Source organism: Anas platyrhynchos, chromosome 15, assembly GCF_047663525.1.
Source record: "Anas platyrhynchos isolate ZD024472 breed Pekin duck chromosome 15, IASCAAS_PekinDuck_T2T, whole genome shotgun sequence".
Lineage (NCBI taxonomy): Eukaryota > Metazoa > Chordata > Aves > Anseriformes > Anatidae > Anas > Anas platyrhynchos.
This window is the reverse complement of record NC_092601.1, coordinates 110,763-132,374: the sequence shown is the minus strand read 5'-3', so window position 1 is coordinate 132,374 and position 21,612 is coordinate 110,763. Positions and strand designations below refer to the sequence as shown.

The window sequence follows — 21,612 nt, the reverse complement described above, 5'->3', positions numbered from 1 at the left end:
TTGAACGCACAGTTTCTCTTAAAACCTTATTTCTTGCACATAAGTGAGATAATTTTTTTCAATGCAAATACATGTGTTTGCGCACACAGTTCTGTTTCAGTTCTGTACCTTCATTCTGCACATGAACTTCGCTGTTTTTATCAGACACGTGTGTCCTGTGCCCATTGTATTTCTTTGCTGTTTGGCGTACTTAGTGCTATGTATCCTTGATATAACAGTAATTAATCACACTTAATAGTCTTGCTCTTGTGATTTTCAGTTCACCTTTAAAAAGGGCGTAGTTTTCCACTTGTACCATGCACTGATGAAAAGCAAAAACGGTTAAAAATTCTTCTGGAATTAGGGATGAGTGAAACACGTGGCATTTTCTTTATCTTGTGATATCCTCCTCTCTTAAATGTATCTGTATCATTATTCTAAATTCTTTCCTTTCAGTAAGACAAAGAGATCGAGAGAGGACTAACTCGGGCCAGCCCTGTTCTGTCAGACAGAAAGAGTCACTTGAAAATGCTGGGTCACAAAAATATAGAAGACGTGCCAGGTTGGTGTATGGCTAGTGATAGCTCTTACTTATCCGTAGAGCTGTCAGTCTCCTTACTGCATAATGCTTCAAAGGGTTTTCAGTTTAGTGGTAATTACAGAGTAAGTTTATGATCGGTACTTTGGTAGTCTGAGGATAGAGAGGAAAGAAATATTTGGAGGGCAGGAGGTGGATACTTTTAAGTTGGTTTCTTTTTTAAATCCAATATTTGTGGGTCGCTGATAAGATGATTATGGAGGTAGTGTCTGAGTTTCTGTAACTGAAATTCTTTGGTTCTGGAACTGAAGCCAGAATCCCCCCTTAAAAATCTTAGTCAGACTATTTAATCTTGAAGGATACAAATTATTTTCTTAAAACCAAAAATAATTTTATTCGATTTAGAGGGAGAGGCTTTATGGAAGTTTTGTTGGATTAAAAAAAAAAAAAAGTTATCACTCAAATACTGACTCTAGTTTCTGTTTGGAATCAACTAATGTTTCTGTATGAAGTTAACCTTAAACAATAAAAGATCTAAATGAAATCATAAATTGCCTTAGTAATGATAAAGGCTTTTTGGATTCTGTAAGCAGTTAGTGCGTAGAGAATGCTGTTGATTGCCAGATATTTTGTTGAGCATTCTTGAAAGCAGACAGTTGTCACGAGGAAAATCATGTCATGGCCTTTGAAATCAGATTCCTAAGGAGTACAATGGACTGGAAAATAGATCTCAGAGTAAATTTTGAGATAGAATTCCCTTAATTTTTGGTGTTACTTAGTATCTGCTCTATTTTCTTTTTAACTTTCTGGTTTATATGCTTGCTTGCAGACAGAGACATGCAGATGACATCAGTGATTCTACACCCTCTTGCTCATCTCCCTTGCTTAGCACATGTGATACGGAGGAGAGTGGTGAGAGCAGTGAGGACAGCGAGAGCACATCTCCAAGAAGGTTGCTGTCATTAGAGAACAGGGGAGGGATGAATCTCCTTCAAATGGATATTTAGCCATGTTTAAGTTTATCTAAATTTAACTGTGTGAGTTTATGTCAATTAGTTAGGTCTTCTATATATTAATTAATGTTTTCTACATTTGCTTGGCATTCTTATGAAAAACAAAAATCTTCGAGTTGCATCTTAAAGAAAAAGAAGCCCTATAACTTCTCCTTAATTCAAATCAGGACTTTTTGAGTGAAACTTCAGAAACAGGATCTAAAGAGAGTTCAGAGGGATCAAAAGAAAGTTGGAGGAAGTCAGGGAGATGCAATGCAAATAGATAGTGCGGTAAGTCTTAAACTAATCATCGTGTCAGCGAGTGTTTCCAGGGATTATGAAAGATCTCAGTGTGCCATCTACAACTACCTTTGTTGATGGTTTTCTCTAAAGCAACTTCAAAAGTTGCCCAGAATGTTTCCGTTGTGCTGAGATAATTTCTGATGAAACCTTGATCTAGGTTGCTGCTTTCTTTAACATACAAACTCTGTTGTGTTGAATTTCTCTTTAGATTGGATTTGAGAACGTGGGTGGTCTTTCCGAACACATCGCAGCTTTGAAAGAGATGGTGATTTTTCCCCTCCTGTATCCAGAAGTTTTTCAGCTGTTCAATATTCAGTCCCCCAGGTAACTCATTAAAGTGATAAATCGTAAGTCAGCTGTTTTCAGGAGAAAGTTCAATTAAGGCATCAATATGCTTCCATGCTTCAACATTTTGGCAGCGGTGAACGTTTGTTTTAGTAGTAGCAAAAAGTGGTTTCTTAAAAATGGATAGAATCTAGAATATTTGTAGGTTAAAAATATAAGCAACGTCTTAAAATTTTAAGTTTTACCGTCTGGTGTCTTTAAAAAGTTGGGTTAGTTGGGTTGGAGTGGTTTTGTTCTCAGTTTTATGTACAAGTCAGCTTGATTAGTTTGTAAGCAAGCAGGGATTATCTAGTGGAAGTCAATTGTAATATGTTGCCTGGAAGCCCAATTGTTTTTCCTGCCTACTTTTGTTTTCTTTTTTTTTTCCCTCTGAGTGCTAAGGCATCACTTTTCCTTCCGGCTTTAGGCTTCCTCACGTGCCATCAGCAATAGATGGTCTGAGAGACCAAACCCAGTAACTTAATGCTTTTGAGAGGAGCATTAAATGCTTTACTATCAGATTCTGCATATTGTGAAAGCAAGAATATGCAGTTTATCACTGAAGAATGAAGTGGTGATTCACCATTCAGCTCATTCTCAGATTCTGTGCTGAAGTTTGCCTGTTTGGCTCCAGTTTGCTGTGATCAAACTGTTTGTCAGCAGTTTTGGAAGTGTCCTTCTGGGACAGTATGCTCTCTTTTGAAGGTTTTATACACTTGAGTTACCCCCTTATTCATTTCTTTGGGTGAAAAAAATGAATTTTCTTGTGAAACGTAAAAATGCAGAACTTCTATCTGTTCTGACTCTACCCACACTTCAGCTATTACTGCTGTCTTGTACATGATGTGTTTTGGTTAGGAAAGACGCTTGTTCTAGAGATGATGGTTGTAGGAGGTACTCATCATGATGTTTTTTTTTCCTATCTGGATCGTTTTTTATTGCAGAGGCTGTCTATTTTATGGCCCCCCAGGAACAGGGAAAACACTAGTTGCTCGTGCACTTGCCAGTGAATATAGCCGAAGTGACAGAAAAATAACATTTTTTATGAGAAGTGCTTCGGACTGCATGAGAAAATACGTGGGGGAATCAGAACGCCAACTTCGTGTGTTATTTGAACAGGTAAGGTTGAAATGCACAGTGTGTTCTGTCAGAGTTGAAACCATTATTTTCTGTGGTCAACGTTTTTAAGTAGAACTTGCTTTTTTTGTATTTTGTTATTTTTTTTTCCCACTGAAACGGAAATGCCAGTGTTTCTGCTGTGAATGTCAGCTGTAGGAGCTACTGGAACGATTTGCTTCCTGTCACCCGGATACAGTGGGTTGACACAGACTGCTGTCTTCTGTTAGTCATGCCAGATACTCCAGTAGCTCTATCAGTAGAGGTCCCAGAGGCTGAAGTGAAAAATCTAGTTTAGATGACATTCCAACCATGATGTTTTTGTGTATTTTTCCTTTAGATAATGGTGTTTTACTCTGTGTTTTTGTGCTAGGCCTATCAGATGCGACCTTCAATTATTTTTTTTGACGAGATAGATGGTCTCGCTCCTGTGCGCTCTAGTAAACAAGACCACATTCATAGGTATTACAGTTTTGCACCTACATAAAATCTGCTTGATCTTTGGGGAATGAAAAAAAAAAAAAGGATGATGACCTGTTTAATTTACTGTGAACACGTTAATTTATCCTGAAAACTTGTAACTCAATGCCAAAACAGGTGCTTCTAAACGATAATTGAAACCAATTTACTAAGCCTGATATCAGCATGTGGTCTGTGTTAACTTACCTATTGTTTATGTCTTAAAATGAGTCTTGTCCTTAAAGCTTGTCCTTTTTGACTACTCATGGAAGAAAGTCATGTGGAATGTGACAAAATTTACTGAACCAGTAAGTAAAAATTATATTTTTCTATTAGTTCCATTGTTTCAACTCTTCTGACGCTTCTGGACGGCATAGTTAACAGAGGGGAGATCGTGGTAATCGGAGCTACCAACAGACTGGATTCTATAGATCCTGCTTTACGAAGACCAGGACGCTTTGACAGAGAGTTCCTCTTCAACTTGCCAAATAAAGAGGTGAGAACTGAAATTCAACGTTAGCGCTACCATGGCAAAGTCCAACTTTATAGGAAAAAAAAATTGACAACTTGAACAAGAGAGTGATATGTGGAGACACTGCGTTGTTCCATGGAGGGCAAATCTGGTACTGAATATATATGGTCAAGATGATACCACCAAGTAGTTAGTTCTGTAATCAAACCTTTCATTCCCAAAGTTGTACCTGTTTGCTTAATTATTTAGTCCACTTGGGCGCTTTCATCATGAAGTTGTGTTTTTGGTCTCAGTCCTTCACTTCTGAATGAATAGGGGACGTGTTTGCATTTGATTGTGCCCCGGATCGGTGGTAGTAGTTTGAGTCATAATTATTTTCTTCTTTATAGTAATTGTAGCAATTTGAAGCATTGTGCCAGAAGTGCTTTCTGTGAATTTACTGCCTGAAAAGCAAATGTGATGAAGTAATGAGACTGTCACAATGAAAGCTTGTTAAATTTTAGAGAATTTTTTTGGACAACAAAGAAATGTTTCTGGATAAATTTTTCATTGCAGTATTTTCCTCTGGGTCCTTAGGTCTCATAGTTTGGAAACTTGTTATTGAAGCTATAAATGCCTTTTCTTTCACTGTAGGTTCCTAGAAAAAAGTCCAGTGTAACAAATAAGAAATATTCAATTTCCTGGTTGACAATGCAGAGTGTATATTAAATAACTGTAAAATACTTGAAAGTTGAGCAAGTAAGAAAAGCGTATTAGTAGATGAGGGGTTTTGAGGGAGGACTGTTTTGGTTTTTTTGTTTGTTTGTTTCTTGTTGGTATTTTTAAGGAAAACTTGAGACAAGCTAAAATGCAATGATTTTGCTTCCAGGCTAGAAAAGAAATTTTCAAGATTCATACTCGTGACTGGACCCCTAAGCCACCGGACATGTTGCTTGATGAACTAGCTGAGAAATGCCTTGTTAAGACTGAAACCAAAATGGATTCTTGCTTGTGAGCAAGTTGTAAAGAACCTTAGCTTGTACCAGGCAGTACCCAAGCTCTTGTGCCTTGCTTCACAACTAGTCAACGAGGCAGCTGGCACGCCTTCATAGCAATCAGAGTTAGATGCTTTCATCTATTTACTCTTTGTTGTCGTTCCTCTTGTTGTCTGAGAACATTAAATGGTTCTGGGGCATCTGCCTCAAGAGTATAGTTTTTGATGAGGAGCCTGCTTCAGCTGCATAAGCGCAGGATATCAGGCAGTGAGCAACATGAAACTTCCCTGCAGAGCGGTAGCACTTTGAATTCCCTGTTAACCTGTTTGGTTTTGACATGACAAATTCTTTAAATGTTGCATGTTGTAAACCTGGGCCTTGACTGATGTAACGTTTGATTTTTGTTTGTTAGGATACTGTGGTGCAGATATCAAATCTCTATGTACTGAAGCTGCTCTGTGCTCTCTGCGCCGATGCTATCCTCAGATTTATGCAAGTAGGGAGAAATTGCAACTAGACGTTAATTCTATTAAAATAAAAGCAAAGGACTTTTTCATGGCTCCGAAGAAGGTTGTTCCGGCATCAAACAGGATCGAGGCTTCACCCGTACAAGCACTATCACCCATTTTCAAGCCACTTTTTAAAAGATCAGTAGCGAATATTTTACAAGTTGTGCATAAGATCTTCCCGCAGGCACAGCTAGTGCTAAAGGAGGACCGACAGCAAGGTATAACCACAGCATCCACTTCTTTATAATTCTGCTAAAGATTGTTCGTAAGCTCCTTTATTCTAAGGGAGAGAAAAAAATCACCAAGAGTAGCGTATCTTATATGTACACATCAGTGGGACTTGGTACAGCTTTGTAGGGCCTTGTGCCATCTGCTTAGATCTGTGGTGGGATGAACTCTAGGAAATAGCTTTCAGTGTGTGCTCTCAAATGAAGAAAGGGTTTTGGCACTGATTTAGAAGCTGTATTAATGTAAGAGAAAGAGACAAAGGCTATTCAGGGAAGTTAACAAACCTCTTTTGCCTTTCAGACCATTTAAATCCTATTTTACAAGATGGTATGTTCGACAGTGATGACGATGCATCCTTGGTTTCCGGAGATGAATTCAAAGATGGAATGCCTGACGGACCAGAGAAAAAACTCCTCTGTTTCAGCAGGTAAAGAAAGATAGATCCCTGTTATGTTTAAATTCTCAGGTCTGATGAGTCTTTGTAAACAGTTCCAGCTGTTAAAAGTGTGAGGGGTGGTAGACGAAGGGGTAACATCAAGTTAGTGTGTAGAAGGGGTGCTTGGTATTCACAAGAAGAGAGGGTGAAGGGACTAAAGTTGTAATGAAGTTGCTCTGAATGACCCAATTGAAAAGCCCAGGCTTCTCTTCCTAAGCCAAAGTGATCCGTAGACTACCAGAACACGTTGACTTAATCCATGGCATTCTTTGAAAGACTCAAGACCGCATACATGTCCTATCTGTCCTTTTAGCTAAAAGTACCCCAACTTTATGGGTTTGTGTTGCCACCTTTTGCCCTTCTGTTTTCCAGGATTGTTAAACCAGTAGTGAATTTTGTAGTAGAAAGAACACTGAGAAATGGCTTGTTAAAACACCTTGAGAAAAATTTGAATGGTGTCTTTATTTGTTAAGCCACCAAGTTGTGTTAATCTTGTGGTATTTTAGTATGGAAGTCATGCAAGCCCTCGGTTGGAAAGTTAGATCATGTTGTCGCAGCTGGATCAGTTATTTTTCTCAGTTTCTATTGCTGTGCTGTCCAGAAGATTTTCCGTCCTCTAGAGCAAGGCTAAGTCTCTAGCATCTTTGATTTAAGCCAGCAAAGGTACAGCCTGATTGTAGTGGGGAAACAAATGCTCCTCACAAATTTATTTCCTAGTAGTAAAGCAAGATTGCAGGGATATTAATTTGCAGTCTTGGTTTAGTAAAGAATAGGAAACACAAGGGAAGAAGATGAAACAATTGGAATGACTGAATAACTTAACTGGAAATCTTACATGTATTTAATGTACCACTGCCATTTGGATTATTTGGGGAGGGAAAAGAAAATCTATAGGAAAAGTACTTGGAACATCTGTGTGTCTATTCAGCACCTCATTTATAAACTTGTTTTCTTAACTCTTGTTCTAGGAGTGCTTTCTGCGAACCAACATCATGCCGGCCCTGTCTGCTAATAGTAGGAAAAGAAGGGTACGGCCAGGTTTCTTACGTGGCACCCGTGGTGTTGCACGCTTTGGAGAAGTTTCCCGTTCACACCCTGGACCTTTCTGTTCTGCTTACAAACGTTGCACCGCCAGAAGAAATCTGCGGACAGGTACCTTTTTTCTTTTTATTCTCATCGGATTCACTGACTGTATGTAGAAGATCAATCGAGTTGCAAGTAAGGTGAGCAAAATTCATTGGTAATGGAGGTGGCCTTGTTTTAATGTGCTGGGATGTTTGCTTCTGTCTGAAAATCCCCTTTTCTTTTAGACAGCACCACAAACAATCTGGATGTTGTACATGTCCACATTTTCCATACCCAATTTTACAGTGAGGATGTTGTTAGCAGCTCAGGAAGCTGGGCGGTGTTGCTAATGAACATCTCTTTGTGGAAAGAAATGCTGCTCATCTCCCTGGGATCCAGAAAGTAGTTCTCATTGCCTCCTAAGACTGTGTGCTCCCAGTAGATGGCTCTGTACCAGACTGCATGTCGGCTACTTTTTGTAGCCTTCTTTTAAATTATATTAGTAAGGCAACCAAGGTTTGGGGCTTCTGTTTATTTTGTTTTCACACGGACATACACAACTTGTGCTGTTGCAGTGTGTGCAATAAAAGCATTAACACGCTGATGTGGTTTTAGCTAGAAAAAATGAACAGATTTGGTGTTTTTACTTTTAGGCAGGAAATCCATTTTATTGTTTGGCATCACTACCTTAAAATATTTTTACCTTTAGTGGAAACATTTGAGAGCTATACAAGTAAGGACAGACATGTTACACGACTGAATACTGATGTGTCCCATAAGAGGGACATTTCCTTTCTTTGTTATGCGATGATTGTGGCTGTGGCCATATAGCTACGGTGTCTAGCCACTGCCTGAATATATCCTTCCCATCTTCTGACTAGAGTTCTCCGAATACTGATAATCTGAAAGGGTGCCCAGAGAAATTCCTTATGTGACAGGATGCTTGCCACTCTGTTCACATAGTTTCCTTTCATGGGGCAGTCAGATGGCTATGTAGCTATGTATTAACAGGTTATTCTCCGTGTTTTAGTTTTCTTACCCAAGCTTTCCTTTTCACTAGCTGATCCGAAATGCTCAGAAGACAGCACCGAGCATAATTTATGTCCCAGATATCCATTTATGGTGGTACAACGCTGGACCTGCCTTGAAACTTACTTTTCTAACTCTGCTACGTAATATTCCAGCATTTTCGCCAGTTTTGCTGCTTGCTACGTCTGATGTACGTCACTCAGATCTCCCAGAAGAGGTATTTTTCAATACTTTTCTTACTATTTCTTCAGTTTCTTGTAATTTATGAATGCTTCCAGCATCAAAATGCTGTGCTGTTAAATGCATACTGTTATTACTCAGGCACCCTAACAAGTCACTTAAAATTTGCTTAGAGAAAAAGAATACTGTGAAAGCATCTGCTTAAAGTTTTTTCTGAGTCAAGCAAGTGACTTTCACCCCCTTCTCACGCATGCAAATAATAAATTAATACAATAATTCTGGTGGCTACAAAGTGGTTCAGTCAAGAATATGCAGTGCTTGAAATGACAAGAGGATGTTTTTACTGAAGAGATTTCTTCTGACAGTCTGCCATTCCATGCTATGTTGGGTAAACTACTAATAATGCAATTTAGTAGAGAATTGAAACACTTTGATTAAAAAAAAAAAAAAAAAATCAGTTTCTTTCTTCATATAGGCCAAAGCTTTCCAAGCTGGAAAGCTGAGTTCCAATTTCTGCTCAAGTAAGTTTGGAATGGAATTCTAGTTGTATTCCTAAATAAACTGTAGTAAAAGTACATGCAGAACTTCATTGACTTCTGAGAGTTTACATTAAGGGAAGGTGCCCAAAACAGGAACACGCTGTTCTCGTTCTGATTATTTTGTCTCAGTTATTGGGGGAAGAGAACGGGTCTTACCTAGACGTGTTTATTATCAACTGCTTTGAAAGTGCTTGAGTTCCCACAGAAGTTTTTGTGCAGGTTCTAAATTCCTTCTAAAATAAGTAGTGAAATTCCTTACCTACCTTTTAATACTAGAAATTGAAAATGAAGGAAGACGTAGAGGTACTAGCTACTTCAGACACCTTTTGGTAGAGAAATAAAAACTCAGCAAAAAGCCCTCACTTGTCTGCTGAAGCCTTTCTCTTCCCTCTATAGCCATAAAGGTTCTAACTAAGGGATGAAGCAAGGCAAGTAAATACAAAGGAGGTGATGTTGGATGTGGTGAAAGCCATTACTTTATCAGTGTAGCATACAATCCCTTCACCGAGCTTTAATTCTACAGGTGATATTTGAATTTGCCGTGCCAGCCTGTGAAAATGTAGCCTTTTAAGGCCAGGAAGATAACTTTTTTCAGTTTGTGTTCTTCAGGTTATTATTAATTTTAAAAGGTACTCGTCTTTTTGGAATAGAAGATGAGTTTTTGTGGCCTTAAATCTGAAATGTCTTTCCTCCTTCTGCTTTAGATCCAAAAATTATTTAATAAGGAATTTGGAGAAGTGTGCAATATTGAGGTGCCTGGTAGGGCAGAGAGAGCAGCTTTTTTTGAGGACCTAATTCTAAATCAAGTGGCTAAGCCTCCTGTAAAGAAAACAGGTGAGGAGGATATAAGAAGTACATCTTAAACTTTCCTATTGAAGTTACTAGCTCTTTGGGATTTGCTTTGGTGGTCATTTTCTGTCAGTAATTTGTCATATGCTTGAATTTGAGTACTGTAAATTGGCTAATTTTTCCTGATTAATTGAAGTTGATCGGACATTGGAAGTCCTGCCTGTAGCACCACCAGCTGAGCCTCAGAAGCCACAAGAGGAAGAAGTAGGGATGCTGGAGGAGGAAGAGGAGGATACCTTGCGTGAACTTAGAATTTTCTTGAGGGACGTTACTCACAGACTTGCCACTGACAGACATTTCAGGGAATTTGCAAAGCCCGTTGACCCACAGAAGGTAAACTAGTGCTGATCTGTGTGTGTCTGTAACTTCTCAGTGTTGGTATTTCTCAGCGTTTTGGGGAAGGTTCAACTTTGTTTTTAGGGCTGCACTATTAGGATTTTGCAAGAAGCAGAGGCAGTGCTTTTACTTCTGCTGACTCTCAAACGTCTCTTATTGGATTATTCGCTGAAAGCCCTGGTTTCATTCTAAAAAGCCAGTCCAAATGCCAACACAGTTTGCTCGTGAAAAGGCTTTGGTATGTAGGCATGTCACAGCACTGAAAAGCACAGAGATCCTCCCTTATAATTAGAAACAGTATTTACAGGACTACTTTAATGAAGTCTAAAGCCCTTTATTGGACTGTCGGTACCTGTGGGAACAGGAATAGGAGCAGCCGTTTGTAAAAGTAAGTTTTGAGATCCTGTTCTCTGTTTCATCTGGAACTCCTCAATAGGAATCAACCATAAGTGCAGTGTGTTTTCTTTTTCCTCCAATTGGCTGCTTAGATCCCTTTTTCTCCTTAATTGATTAGATAAGTCTAAACTAGGGGCGTATATTTCAAAGACAGATATAACTTGAATATACCTGCGGATCAGCAAAGTCCTCTTCATGTGGGCGTCCACTGGCTTTTCTTCCCCTTTTCTCCTAGGTTCTTGAGCTGTGAAAAATCCAGACAGATACATATGTCCTCATCTGAACTAGTTATTAGGCTCCTCTTACGGTCTGAGGGAAGAACTCGGCACCTCTGGGCCCAGTTACCTCATTCTAAAGTAGATGCCTGCAATAGGTACTTCACAGGTGCAATGCATGCACCTTTTCCTCAATGTCGACAGCAAAGAGAATTTCGGATGGCTTACTCAGCTTTCACTGTTGTGATTTTCTGAAGCAAAGTGAAATGAATCTCCCACCCTCAGTGTTTCTTCTCTACCATGCACGTGCTTCTGACCGCCCTACTTCTTGTTGTCCTCTCCTAGCAGCTCTAATGCCAGTTGAAAGAGCCCTTCCATTTTTGAGAAGCAAACTGGTTAATTTCAGCATCTTCTGATGCATCGCAAATGTTCAGAGTTTTTAGGAAGTCGTTTATTTAAAGTTTTCAGAATAATTTGGTAGACAGTGTGCAAGGTTAAGAAAACCTCTGAATGCTTGTATTTGATCTGCAGGTACCTGACTGTGCCACAAGGATTAAAGAGCCAATGGATCTTTTAACAGTTCTGACTCAAATTGACTCGCACCAGTACCTCACTGCAGGAGACTATCTGAAGGACATCGATCTAATCTGTAACAATGCCTTAGAGTACTACCTGGATCAAAGATCTACAGGTGAGGATGTGCTTTTTAGCCCTAGTTTAAAAAATCGGACAAACGTATAGATGGATAAATGCTGTGTTCAAACAGTAGACTTCAGATGGATTAGATGATTTTGGACATCCACAGAGAACATCTCTTACCACATTGTAAATATTTTACCATTTTGCTACTTGGGCATGGAATTGTGATATAAGTGTTCCCAAGGAACTAGTGCTTTTGTTTAATTAACTTCTATGTTGTTATGCTGAACATATTCACTGAGATAACCTTTCGGAACCAACCTATGAAGAAAGCAATTTTTTTCTGTGATCAAAACAGTTTCATTGGTTGGTAGACAACATTCAGTTAAAGTCTGTAAAATTTCAGATCGTCACAGAGCCTGTGTTTTGCAAGACACTGCATATTCAATGGTGAGGAACGAAATGGATACAGAGTTTGGACGACTTTGTGAACAAATTAAAGAATCTCGTGAGAAAAGAGGTACATGCTTTAACGCTAAGGATTTTAAGACTTGCCTCTGCATTTGTAACTGAAAATGCACGACGAAGATCTTTGGTCTCTATTCTTTATTGCAAGGTCGCACCTCTCCAGCGTGGTCTCCATGGGACGACTCCAAGTCACCACAGCAGAACCCTGCTACTGAAGACGACAAACCAGATGAAGAGAGTAATGAAAATGAGGAGATGACAGCGGCACCTGTAGATGCCAGTACACCCATTTCTAATGGTAAGTTGCATTTTATTCAGCTGCTCTTGTCATTCATACCTTCTCTGTTCTTGAGGCGCAACAGTTGTCTCTGATGCCTGGCTCTTTATGCCAGAGGTATTTTGTTTTCAAATTTACTTCAAAATGTGAGAGAGAAATCCAGAGGTCATTCATTCAATATAGTGATGAATTAAAGTTCAAAGAAAGTTGGTTTACAATATAAAAAACAAACAAACAAACAAACAAAAACAACTTTGATGGCCCAATTGACATTTAGCCGCCCCTAAATTGCTAATTCTTGAGGTAAAAAATGTTGTGGATGGCAGTTTCTGAATACTTAACTAGTTTTTAATTATGCAAAATGGCATTTTTACCCCCGCTCCACCCCTCCCTTCCCCAAATGCTAAAATCTTAGCTACCTCATACTGTGATTCCCATTTGAAGGAGGGAAGTCTAACTAGTGAGAGTGGGAATTTTGCCATGGACTCCACCCATATCCTTTTGCAATACTATATGAATACTACGAATGTTGGGCAAAACCACAAAGTTTGTTTTTTCACAAAAGGTTTACCAAATCAGGAAGCGTACGAGGTATAAGTCTTCACGTTTTTTCTCCTTTGAATATTCCCTTAAAATTGTCTCATTAATTAATCTCTTCCAAACACGTATTCAGCTTTTGAAGTCTTCAGCTTGATACCAGACTCGAAGGAGAGCTTATTTCCAGAGGCTTTTATGATCATAGAATCATAGAATATCCTGAGTTGGAAGGGACCCTTAAGGATCATCAAGTCCAACTCTTGACACCGCACAGGTCTACCCAAGTTCAGACCATGTGACTAAGTGCACAGTCCAATCTCTTCTTAAATTCAGACAGGCTCGGTGCAGTGACCACTTCACTGGGGAGCCTGTTCCAGTGTGCAACCACTCTCTCTGTGAAGAACCCCTTCCTGATGTCCAGCCTAAACTTCCCCTGCCTCAGCTTAACTCCGTTCCCGCGGGTCCTGTCGCTGGTGTTAATGGAGAAAAGGTCTCCTGCCTCTCGACACCCCCTTACGAGGGAGTTGTAGACTGCGATGAGGTCTCCCCTCAGCCTCCTCTTCTCCAGGCTGAACAGGCCCAGTGCCCTCAGCCGTTCCTCGTACGTCTTCCCCTCCAGGCCTTTCACCATCTTCGTAGCCCTCCTCTGGACACTCTCTAACAGTTTCATGTCCTTTTTATACTGTGGTGCCCAGAACTGCACACAGTACTCGAGGTGAGGCCGCACCAGCGCAGAGTAGAGCGGGACAATCACCTCCCTCGACCTACTAGCGATGCCGTGCTTGATGCACCCCAGGACACGGTTGGCCCTCCTGGCTGCCAGGGCACACTGCCGGCTCATATTCAACTTGTTGTCTACCACGACCCCCAGATCCCTCTCTTCTAGGCTGCTCTCCAGCGTCTCATCGCCCAGTCTGTACGTGCAGCCAGGGTTTCCCCGTCCCAGGTGCAGGACCCGGCACTTGCTCTTATTGAACTTCATGAGGTTGGCAATCGCCCAGCTCTCCAACCTATCCAGATCCCTCTGCAAGGCCTTTCCACCCTCATTCGAGTCCACAACTCCTCCAAGTTTGGTGTCATCAGCAAACTTGCTCAAAATGCCTTCTATTCCTACATCCAGATCGTTTATAAAAATATTGAAAAGTACCGGCCCTAAAATGGAGCCTTGAGGGACCCCACTGGTGACCGCCTGCCAGCCTGACGCAACCCCATTTACCATAACTCTTTGGGCCCTGCCCGTTAGCCAATTGCTCACCCATCGTATGATGTTTTTATTTAGCTGTATGGTGGACATTTTATCCAGTAGGATCCTATGGGAAACTGTGTCAAAAGCCTTGCTGAAGTCCAAAAAAATCACATCAGCTGGTTTCCCTTGGTCCACCATACGGGTGATCTTATCATAAAAGGAAATCAGGTTAGTTAGGCAGGACCTACCCTTCACAAACCCATGCTGGCTGGGACCAATGACTGCATTGTCCCCCAGGTGCGCCTCAATACGTTCGAGAACCATCTTCTCCATGATTTTACCAGGCACTGATGTGAGACTGACAGGCCTGTAATTGCTAGGGTCTTCTTTCTGACCCTTCTTGAAAATTGGCACAACATTTGCCAGCTTCCAGTCTACCGGGACCTCTCCAGACTCCCAGGATCGTTGAAAAATAATTGAGAGAGGTTCCGCGATGACGTCCGCCAGCTCCTTCAGCACCCGGGGATGAATCCCATCCGGACCCATGGACTTGTAGGGATCCAGGTGGAGTAGCAACAGATGATGTTCATCTGTATTAGTTCATGTAGTAAGACGGTGACTTTATCAAATAACCTCACGTTGTATTAATGCTGCCCATCCAAAGTAAGAATCCTCAGCATGTAAAATCCTGAAAGTGACTGTTTAGTGAATGAAATTCCGTAGCTGTGTGTGTGGTTTGTTTGCTTGTTTTTAATCTTAATAGCAAACTGACCCCGTTAACTTTCAACTCTTTTCTCAGCATATGTAGGGATATAGGCAGTGGTAGCTCAGTTCCTTTGTTTTCCTTGTCAGTTGAGTAAGATGAAGATAATGGATTTTGAAGAAAGAATTCTTTTGGTTATGTTTTGGATTATTTTTTATGCTGTCTCTTTGTAGGTGCGTCAGAAAGAAAGCGCAGAAGGAACAACTGTGCGCGTGCTGCAGCAAAGAGGAGTTCTCAATTCGATAAAGAGAACAGAGTACCAACAGATGACCAAAACGATAGTGATGAAGAAGAGTTTGTGGACAAACATGTTTCTGACATATGTCAAGTTAAACTTAACACTGAAAAGGAAAGTGCTAAGCTTTGTGGATATTCAACACCAAGATGGGGAACTATAACTAATGGAAATCCAAGTTCAAATGGTAAGGGAGAAGTCCATCAGATCCTTTAGCACCCTATTCTTGCTGAGGAGGATTGCACTATTTATTAGCTTTAGCCTTCAATTTCACTCTATTTTTTCTGTTACAGCTCTCAAAAATCATCACACAGTTTATTCCGTAATGATGTTGCTCCTCTAATTGTGCAAGCCAAGCCCACATGTTTCTGTAGGTGCTGGATTTTTGATTCTGAAGTCTGTTTTTTTCTAATGGTACCTAACTGAAAGCCAGCAGTCACTGACACTCTTTTATTGTACGAGGTGCTTTCCAATAACGAGCAGCTTAGGTGAAAAAGCAGCACTTCAAGATGCGTGGATCCAGAGTAACATGTGGAATAGGAGACTTAAGCCCTAATGTTGTACTCTAAGATGTGTTCCCTAACCTGAATTGGCAACATGACTATTTTTTTCCACTATTAAGCTTTTCATTAGTGCTTTTTGTTTGTGGGTATTTTTGTTTGCTTTTTTATGTCTTAGTTTCTAATTTTTATGGAGCAGTGACTTTAGCTGGAAAGAAGGGAGAAGCCAAGTATTTCTCAGTGAAGACGATAACAATTCTGTCTCTGTATTTATAGAAAGAGACTGTTTTGCAGGTACAGGATACTTCACTGAGACTGTATTCTAGATAAACAGGAAACCTGACTGAAGAAATTTGTGTCCTTCCAGATTCCTGGGCATTTCAAGCAGTGACTCCTGAACGTTCTTGGGAAGAAGACCAGCAACAGATAAGTGATGAGAACCCTGTACAAGTTCCTACAGAGACAGACTACATAGTTATCGTGGATCGCTATGAGCTCAAAGTATGTCTAATTTCAGCTTTTTTTTTGATGCTCAAATAGGACATATTCCTGCGACATGTAAAATTGCAAATTAAGCCCATTGTTAACCAATGCCAATTAAAACAATTAATTGGAAGGACATATAGATAGTGAAATAATTCAGCCTGTAATGCACTGTGACTGTTTAGTTTCCATCCCTCGTGTAGATTTCTGTAGGCTACCATTTGCTTCTGGTCATCTGTAGTTTAGGAGACAGATTCTTTGCCTAATTTTTAAGATAAAAGGCCTTGCTGAATTTTAAAATACCACATTGACAACCTGCTAGTACTATTATGGATATCATTTAATGATTTGTAATTTTAATGATGGGTTTGAGGGCTTTCATTTGGGGATTTTTTTTTTCATGCTTTGATGTATTAAGAACCTGAAAAGGATCTTTATTTCTTGCAGTGATGATTTTAAACCTGAAGTTAGCAGGTTGACGTAAACTAGCTAGCCATGGAGAAGTGACTACTTTTCTGAAATTCCTTGAAAGTGCAGTATTAGAAGTTCTTATATTGTGTGTGTGTGTATATATATATACATGAGGGAGGCAGAGTTTGCTGATAAGATGATAAGCAGCATTATTTCCAGGGGACAGTAGTATTTCCATTTGGTATGGCTGCTCCCTAAAGCTACGTACTCGCAGGCTCACACAGCTAATGGACAGCTGTGGCAGTGGAAGAAGGTGCTGCCACTAGCTTGTCACAGTTGCTGTGCCAGAGATTATCATCTCTGCATCTTTGGTAATAGAAATGACTGTGTGAGAGAGAGGTGATTGCTACAAGCAGTCACTTTGCTATTTACCTACCCATGAATTTAAAGGTAGGACTGAGCAAACTAATCCACCTTTGCTCTGGGCGTTTGAGCAACCTGTTCTGCCAGCAGAGTTGTAGGCATGGCACACGTGGGTAAAGGTAATCACCTAAGGGTGCTTCCTTTTCCAGCTGGCACAGCTGTATCTACAAGATCTGCAGCCTTTTTACAGTGCCCCGCGCTGCTGCAACGCTTCTCTAATGAAATGCAACAGTGGCTTTGCTGTGGCAGCAGCTGTCCTACAAAGAGGATCGTGTCATTCCCTGCTGCTTTGGGAGCAGTCGACTTGCAATTACAACCGTTGATGTGATTCACAGAATTTCTAGGTTGGAAGAGACCTCAAGATCATCGAGTCCAACCTCTGACCTAACGCTAACAGTTCCCACTAAACCATATCCCTAAGCTCTACATCTAAACGTCTTTTGAAGACTTCCAGGGATGGTGACTCCACCACCTCCCTGGGCAGCCTGTTCCAATGCCTCACAACCCTTTCAGTAAAGAAGGTCTTCCTAACATCTAACCTAAAACTCCCCTGGTGCAACTTTAGCCCATTCCCCCTCGTCCTGTCACCAGGCACGTGGGAGAACAGGCCAACCCCCACCTCTCTACAGCCTCCTTTAAGGTATCTGTAAAGAGCGATAAGGTCGCCCCTGAGCCTCCTCTTCTCCAGGCTGAACAAGCCCAGCTCCCTCAGCCGCTCCTCGTAGGACTTGTTCTCCAAGCCCCTCACCAGCTTCGTCGCCCTTCTCTGGACCCGCTCAAGCACCTCGATGTCCTTCTTGTAGCGAGGGGCCCAAAACTGAACACAGTACTCGAGGTGCGGCCTCACCAGAGCCGAGTACAGGGGGACAATCACCTCCCTAGCCCTGCTGGTCACGCTGTTTCTGATACAAGCCAGGATGCCGTTGGCCTTCTTGGCCACCTGAGCACACAGCTGCCTCATATTCAGCCGACTGTCCACCATCACTCCCAGGTCCTTCTCTGCCTGGCAGCTCTCCAACCACTCATCTCCCAGCCTGTAGCTCTGCTTGGGGTTATTGCGCCCCAGGTGCAGGACCCGGCACTTGGCCTTGTTGAACTTCATGCAGTTGACCTCAGCCCATCGGTGCAGCCTATCCAGATCCTCCTGCAGAGCCTTCCTACCCTCGAGCAGATCGACACACGCACCTAACTTGGTGTCATCTGCAAACTTACTGAGGGTGCACTCAATGCCCTCGTCCAGATCATTGATGAAGATGTTAAAGAGGACCGGCCCCAGCACCGAGCCCTGGGGGACGCCACTAGTGACTGGCCTCCAACTGGACTTGACTCCATTTACCACAACTCTTTGGGCCCGGCTATCCAGCCAGTTTCTAACCCAACGAAGCGTGCGCCAGTCCAAGCCAAGAGCAGCCAGTTTCTTGAGGAGAATGCTGTGGGAGACGGTGTCAAAAGCCTTGCTGAAGTCAAGGTAGACCACATCCACAGCCTTTCCCTCGTCCACCCAGTGCGTCACTTTGTCATAGAAGGAGATCAGGTTTGTCAAGCAGGAAATTGATTAGTAGTAAAAGATTGTCCAAAATTTCAGCCTTTCCTTTCTCTGAAATATGAAAAATTAACTCATATTTTCCCTGCTGAAATCTCATGGGATGTTTAATCTGTTCTCTGAAGTGTCACATTTTATTTAATAGCGTAAGAAAAAGTAGGCTGTCACTTGTATTGTTACTGTTCAACCTCTGAAAAGATATAGAGCGTATTCAAAGGATCTTATACTATTCTAAAGTTGTTGTTTTGCTCCATTGTTGTCTTCAGAAACTGTTATGCTTTGTCACTGAGATAACGAAGGGATTTGACGTTTATCACCTGGAAAAAGTATATGGCGTCATTAATCAGTGTATTTACAACCAGAGAGAAGACTATGACAAAACCGATTTGGTGAAGGTAATTTTTGTTTTGAATTCTAGCACTTTCTGTCACTGTTACGCAGTATTTGTGTGTTCTGGGATATCGTGGTTGTTTAGCATTGCTCTTTACTGCTTAGGTGTCTGTGCACAGACAACAATAACAGTACGACTTCTCCCTTTCAGTCTGGAAGACGTTTATCCATCTTGCAAAACCATTGTTATATTTGGCATAATTGTTGGCAGTTTCTGCAGGAAAAAGCTTGAACTTGAAGACAACGGGTCCACCCACACAGCCCTTTCAAAGCAGTTAACTTTAATCTGTCAGTAGTTTTCCTTGAGAACCATTTTGGGAGTGGGAGGACTACGAAGGGAAGGTGCTTTTCTAAGTCTTTCACTCTCTCTCTCTCCCTCTACAGCCAGTCATGCACGGTGATAGCAGTTGTTCATCCCTGGAGAGAAATTTAAGTATATAACAAGAGTTTGAGACTTCTCTCTAGTCACACTCTAATCTCTTTTTAACTAATGCGCTTGAGCATCTGTAACTGGGGAGATTTCTGCCTGTGCCAGTTTTACACTGAGTCAAATTCTCTGGTCTCTTCCTGTAAAAGATGATTTCGGAGTTGTCCGAACTCCTCCGAAATCTGCGTGAGGCGTCCATGGTCCAAGTCAGGTGTTACCAGTATACGCTGGATATTCACTCTTCACATTGAAGATCCTTGAACCCATTTATCTTAGAGTTGCTTGTGCTTGAGAACAGATAAAATGTGTTGTGCTGATCAGTCTGCCTTAAAAAGAGAGTGCCTCTTTTTTTTAGGCACTGGTCATCTCGATCTCTTTTTCCACATCCGATAAAGAGTTAGAACGGACACTCTGTTCTGCCTGTGAGAGGAGTATTTAGATTCAGGGAGGCCGCTCCTGAAAAAAAAAATGAGATCTTTTAGCTTGAGAAGGGATTTATTTCTAATCTCATGGCCTGTGAACTTTTGTAACTTAACATTTAATTTAAGTATTAAAAGTCAAGTAGCTTTCTTGGTTTTCTATTTCTTCCTTTAGCATAGGCAAACAAATCTCTCCTATTCAGAGTGCACTGTACAAGTTAGTCAGGAGCGTGCTCTACTGTATGGAGAGAGAGAGAGAACTTAAGGAGTAATTATTCAAAGTCCAGAAATTAACTTGAGCTTGTTGTGGCTTCTCAGCAACTGTTTCTTCTTTCTAATTGTTGTGAAACCACTGCTGAGAGAGATCCATATAGTTGATATCCTCCTCTCTATTTTGGATGTATAAGGATGTCTCTGAAGCTAGAAGGGGTAATAGGCCGTTGTGATGGTGGTAGCACACTGTTTGCTAAATATTACTAACCATGTATTACAAGTTATTTATTTTTATAGTAATAGAAAGTGTTCTTAAGCTTTCATTTGTGCTGACTGCTATTTTGTCTTTTTTTTTCTTACTAGGAAATTAAGAAAGAAATCTCAGCCTTCTGGTCCGACAAGTAGTCTTCAACATACTTAATTTTTACTCTCCAGAGGCTTTTGTTGCACACTGTTCTGTTATTTGTAAACAACTTAGTAAATAGTATCTCATATAGGTATATAAAATTTCATATATAGGTATTTTAAGATATTTTAAATAAATTTGTTTATTTGATCTTTCTTAAACATATTTAAGTACTTTTATTTCATATTTTTGTTCTATATATGTAGCTCTCTATTTATTATCCTATATATTTATATATAGGATAATAGAGAAGTGAGAAACAAAGGAAAGAAGCCAAAAGCACCTTCTCCCCCGTCTACCCTCTTCCACCTCCTCCCCCCGAGCAGTGCAGGGGAACGAAGGAACGGGGGTTATGGTCAGTCTACAGCACTTCTTCTCTGCCGCTCCTTCTCGGTCACTCTCGCCCCCTGTGCTGTGGGATCCCACCCACGGGATGCAGTCCTTGCTGAACTGATCCGGCGTGGGCTTCCCACAGGCAGCAGCTCTTCCAGCACTGCTCCAGATATGGGTCCGTAGCACGGGGTCCCTCCCTCAGGAGCAAACTGCTCCAACCTGGGTCCCCCACAGGCAGCAGCTCCTGCCAGGTCACCTGCTCCTGCGTGGGCTCCTCTCCACGGGCTACAGGTGTGGCCCGGAATCTGCTCCGGCAGGGGTCTTCCACAGGCCGCAGCCTCCATCGGTGCAGGGCCACCTGCTCCACCGTGGTCTCCTCCACGCGCTGCAGCGTGGAACCCTGCTCCACCGTGGTGCTCCATGAGGCTGCAGGGAGACAACCTGCTTCACCAGGGTCCTCACCACAGGCCGCAGGGGACTTGTGCTCCGGCGCCTGGAGCACCTCTCCCCCTCCTTCTTCACTGACCTTGGCGCCTGCAAGGCCGTTCCTCACTCCTCTCACTCTCCCAGCTGCTGTGTGGCACAGCGTTTTTTTTCCCTGTCTTAAATATGCTTTCACAGAGGCGCAAAACAACATCGCTTATTGGCTCAGCTCTGGTCAGCAGAGGGGCCCTTAGCAAACATGGGGCAGCTTCCAGATCCTTCTCACAAAAGCCACCCCTGTGGCCCCCGTGCTACCAAAACCTTGCCACATAAATCCACTACAGACACCAAGCTGGGAGACAGTGTCAACCTGCCTGAGGGTAGGGCGGCCCTTCAGAGGGCCCTGGATAGGCCGGACTGCTGGGCTGAGTTGAATGGGGTGAGGTTTACCAAGGCCAAGTGCCGGGTCCTGCACTTTGGCCACAAGAAGCCCATGCAATGCCATAGGCTTGGGGCACAGTGGCTAGAAAATTATGAAGAGGAAGGGGACCTTGGAGTGTTGATCGATGCTCGGCTGAACACAAGCCAGCTGTGTGC

The 21,612-nt window shown here is 41.8% G+C and overlaps 1 protein-coding gene across 8 annotated transcripts; it reads left to right on the top strand.

Moving 5' to 3' along the window:
* Positions 1–1,558: 1,558 nt before the first annotated feature.
* On the top strand, positions 1,559–20,424 carry LOC139998722 (ATPase family AAA domain-containing protein 2-like). Of its 8 annotated transcripts, none has more exons than XR_011803499.1 (16): positions 1,560–2,136; positions 3,081–3,255; positions 4,048–4,207; positions 5,052–5,884; positions 6,195–6,321; positions 7,299–7,482; positions 8,456–8,641; positions 9,848–9,977; positions 10,129–10,325; positions 11,471–11,630; positions 11,985–12,098; positions 12,195–12,344; positions 14,983–15,231; positions 15,912–16,045; positions 17,011–18,799; positions 20,217–20,237. XR_011803499.1 is itself a non-coding variant. In XM_072023741.1 (16 exons), the coding sequence occupies exons 4-16, from the start codon at positions 5,713–5,715 to the stop codon at positions 19,024–19,026; spliced, it is 2,013 nt and encodes a 670-aa protein (XP_071879842.1). In that variant the 5' UTR covers positions 1,561–2,136; positions 3,081–3,255; positions 4,048–4,207; positions 5,052–5,712; the 3' UTR covers positions 19,027–20,424. The 8 variants fall into 8 exon arrangements, 6 of the variants coding, with proteins under 6 accessions (XP_071879840.1, XP_071879845.1, XP_071879843.1 ...); XR_011803500.1 differs by lacking the exon at positions 20,217–20,237 and having other exon boundaries at positions 17,011–18,395; positions 18,671–18,805; XM_072023741.1 differs by having other exon boundaries at positions 1,561–2,136; positions 18,671–18,799; positions 18,946–20,424.
* The last annotated feature ends 1,188 nt before the right edge of the window (positions 20,425–21,612 follow it).

Bases quoted from the DNA above. Each gene is read 5' to 3' on its own strand.
- LOC139998722 (XM_072023739.1), top strand. From the start codon at position 5,713: ATGGCTCCGAAGAAGGTTGTTCCGGCATCAAACAGGATCGAGGCTTCA. The intron at 5,885-6,194 runs GTATAACCACAG...TTTGCCTTTCAG, and splicing joins AAAGGAGGACCGACAGCAAG to ACCATTTAAATCCTATTTTA. The intron at 16,046-18,670 runs GTATGTCTAATT...TGTTGTCTTCAG, and splicing joins TGGATCGCTATGAGCTCAAA to AAACTGTTATGCTTTGTCAC.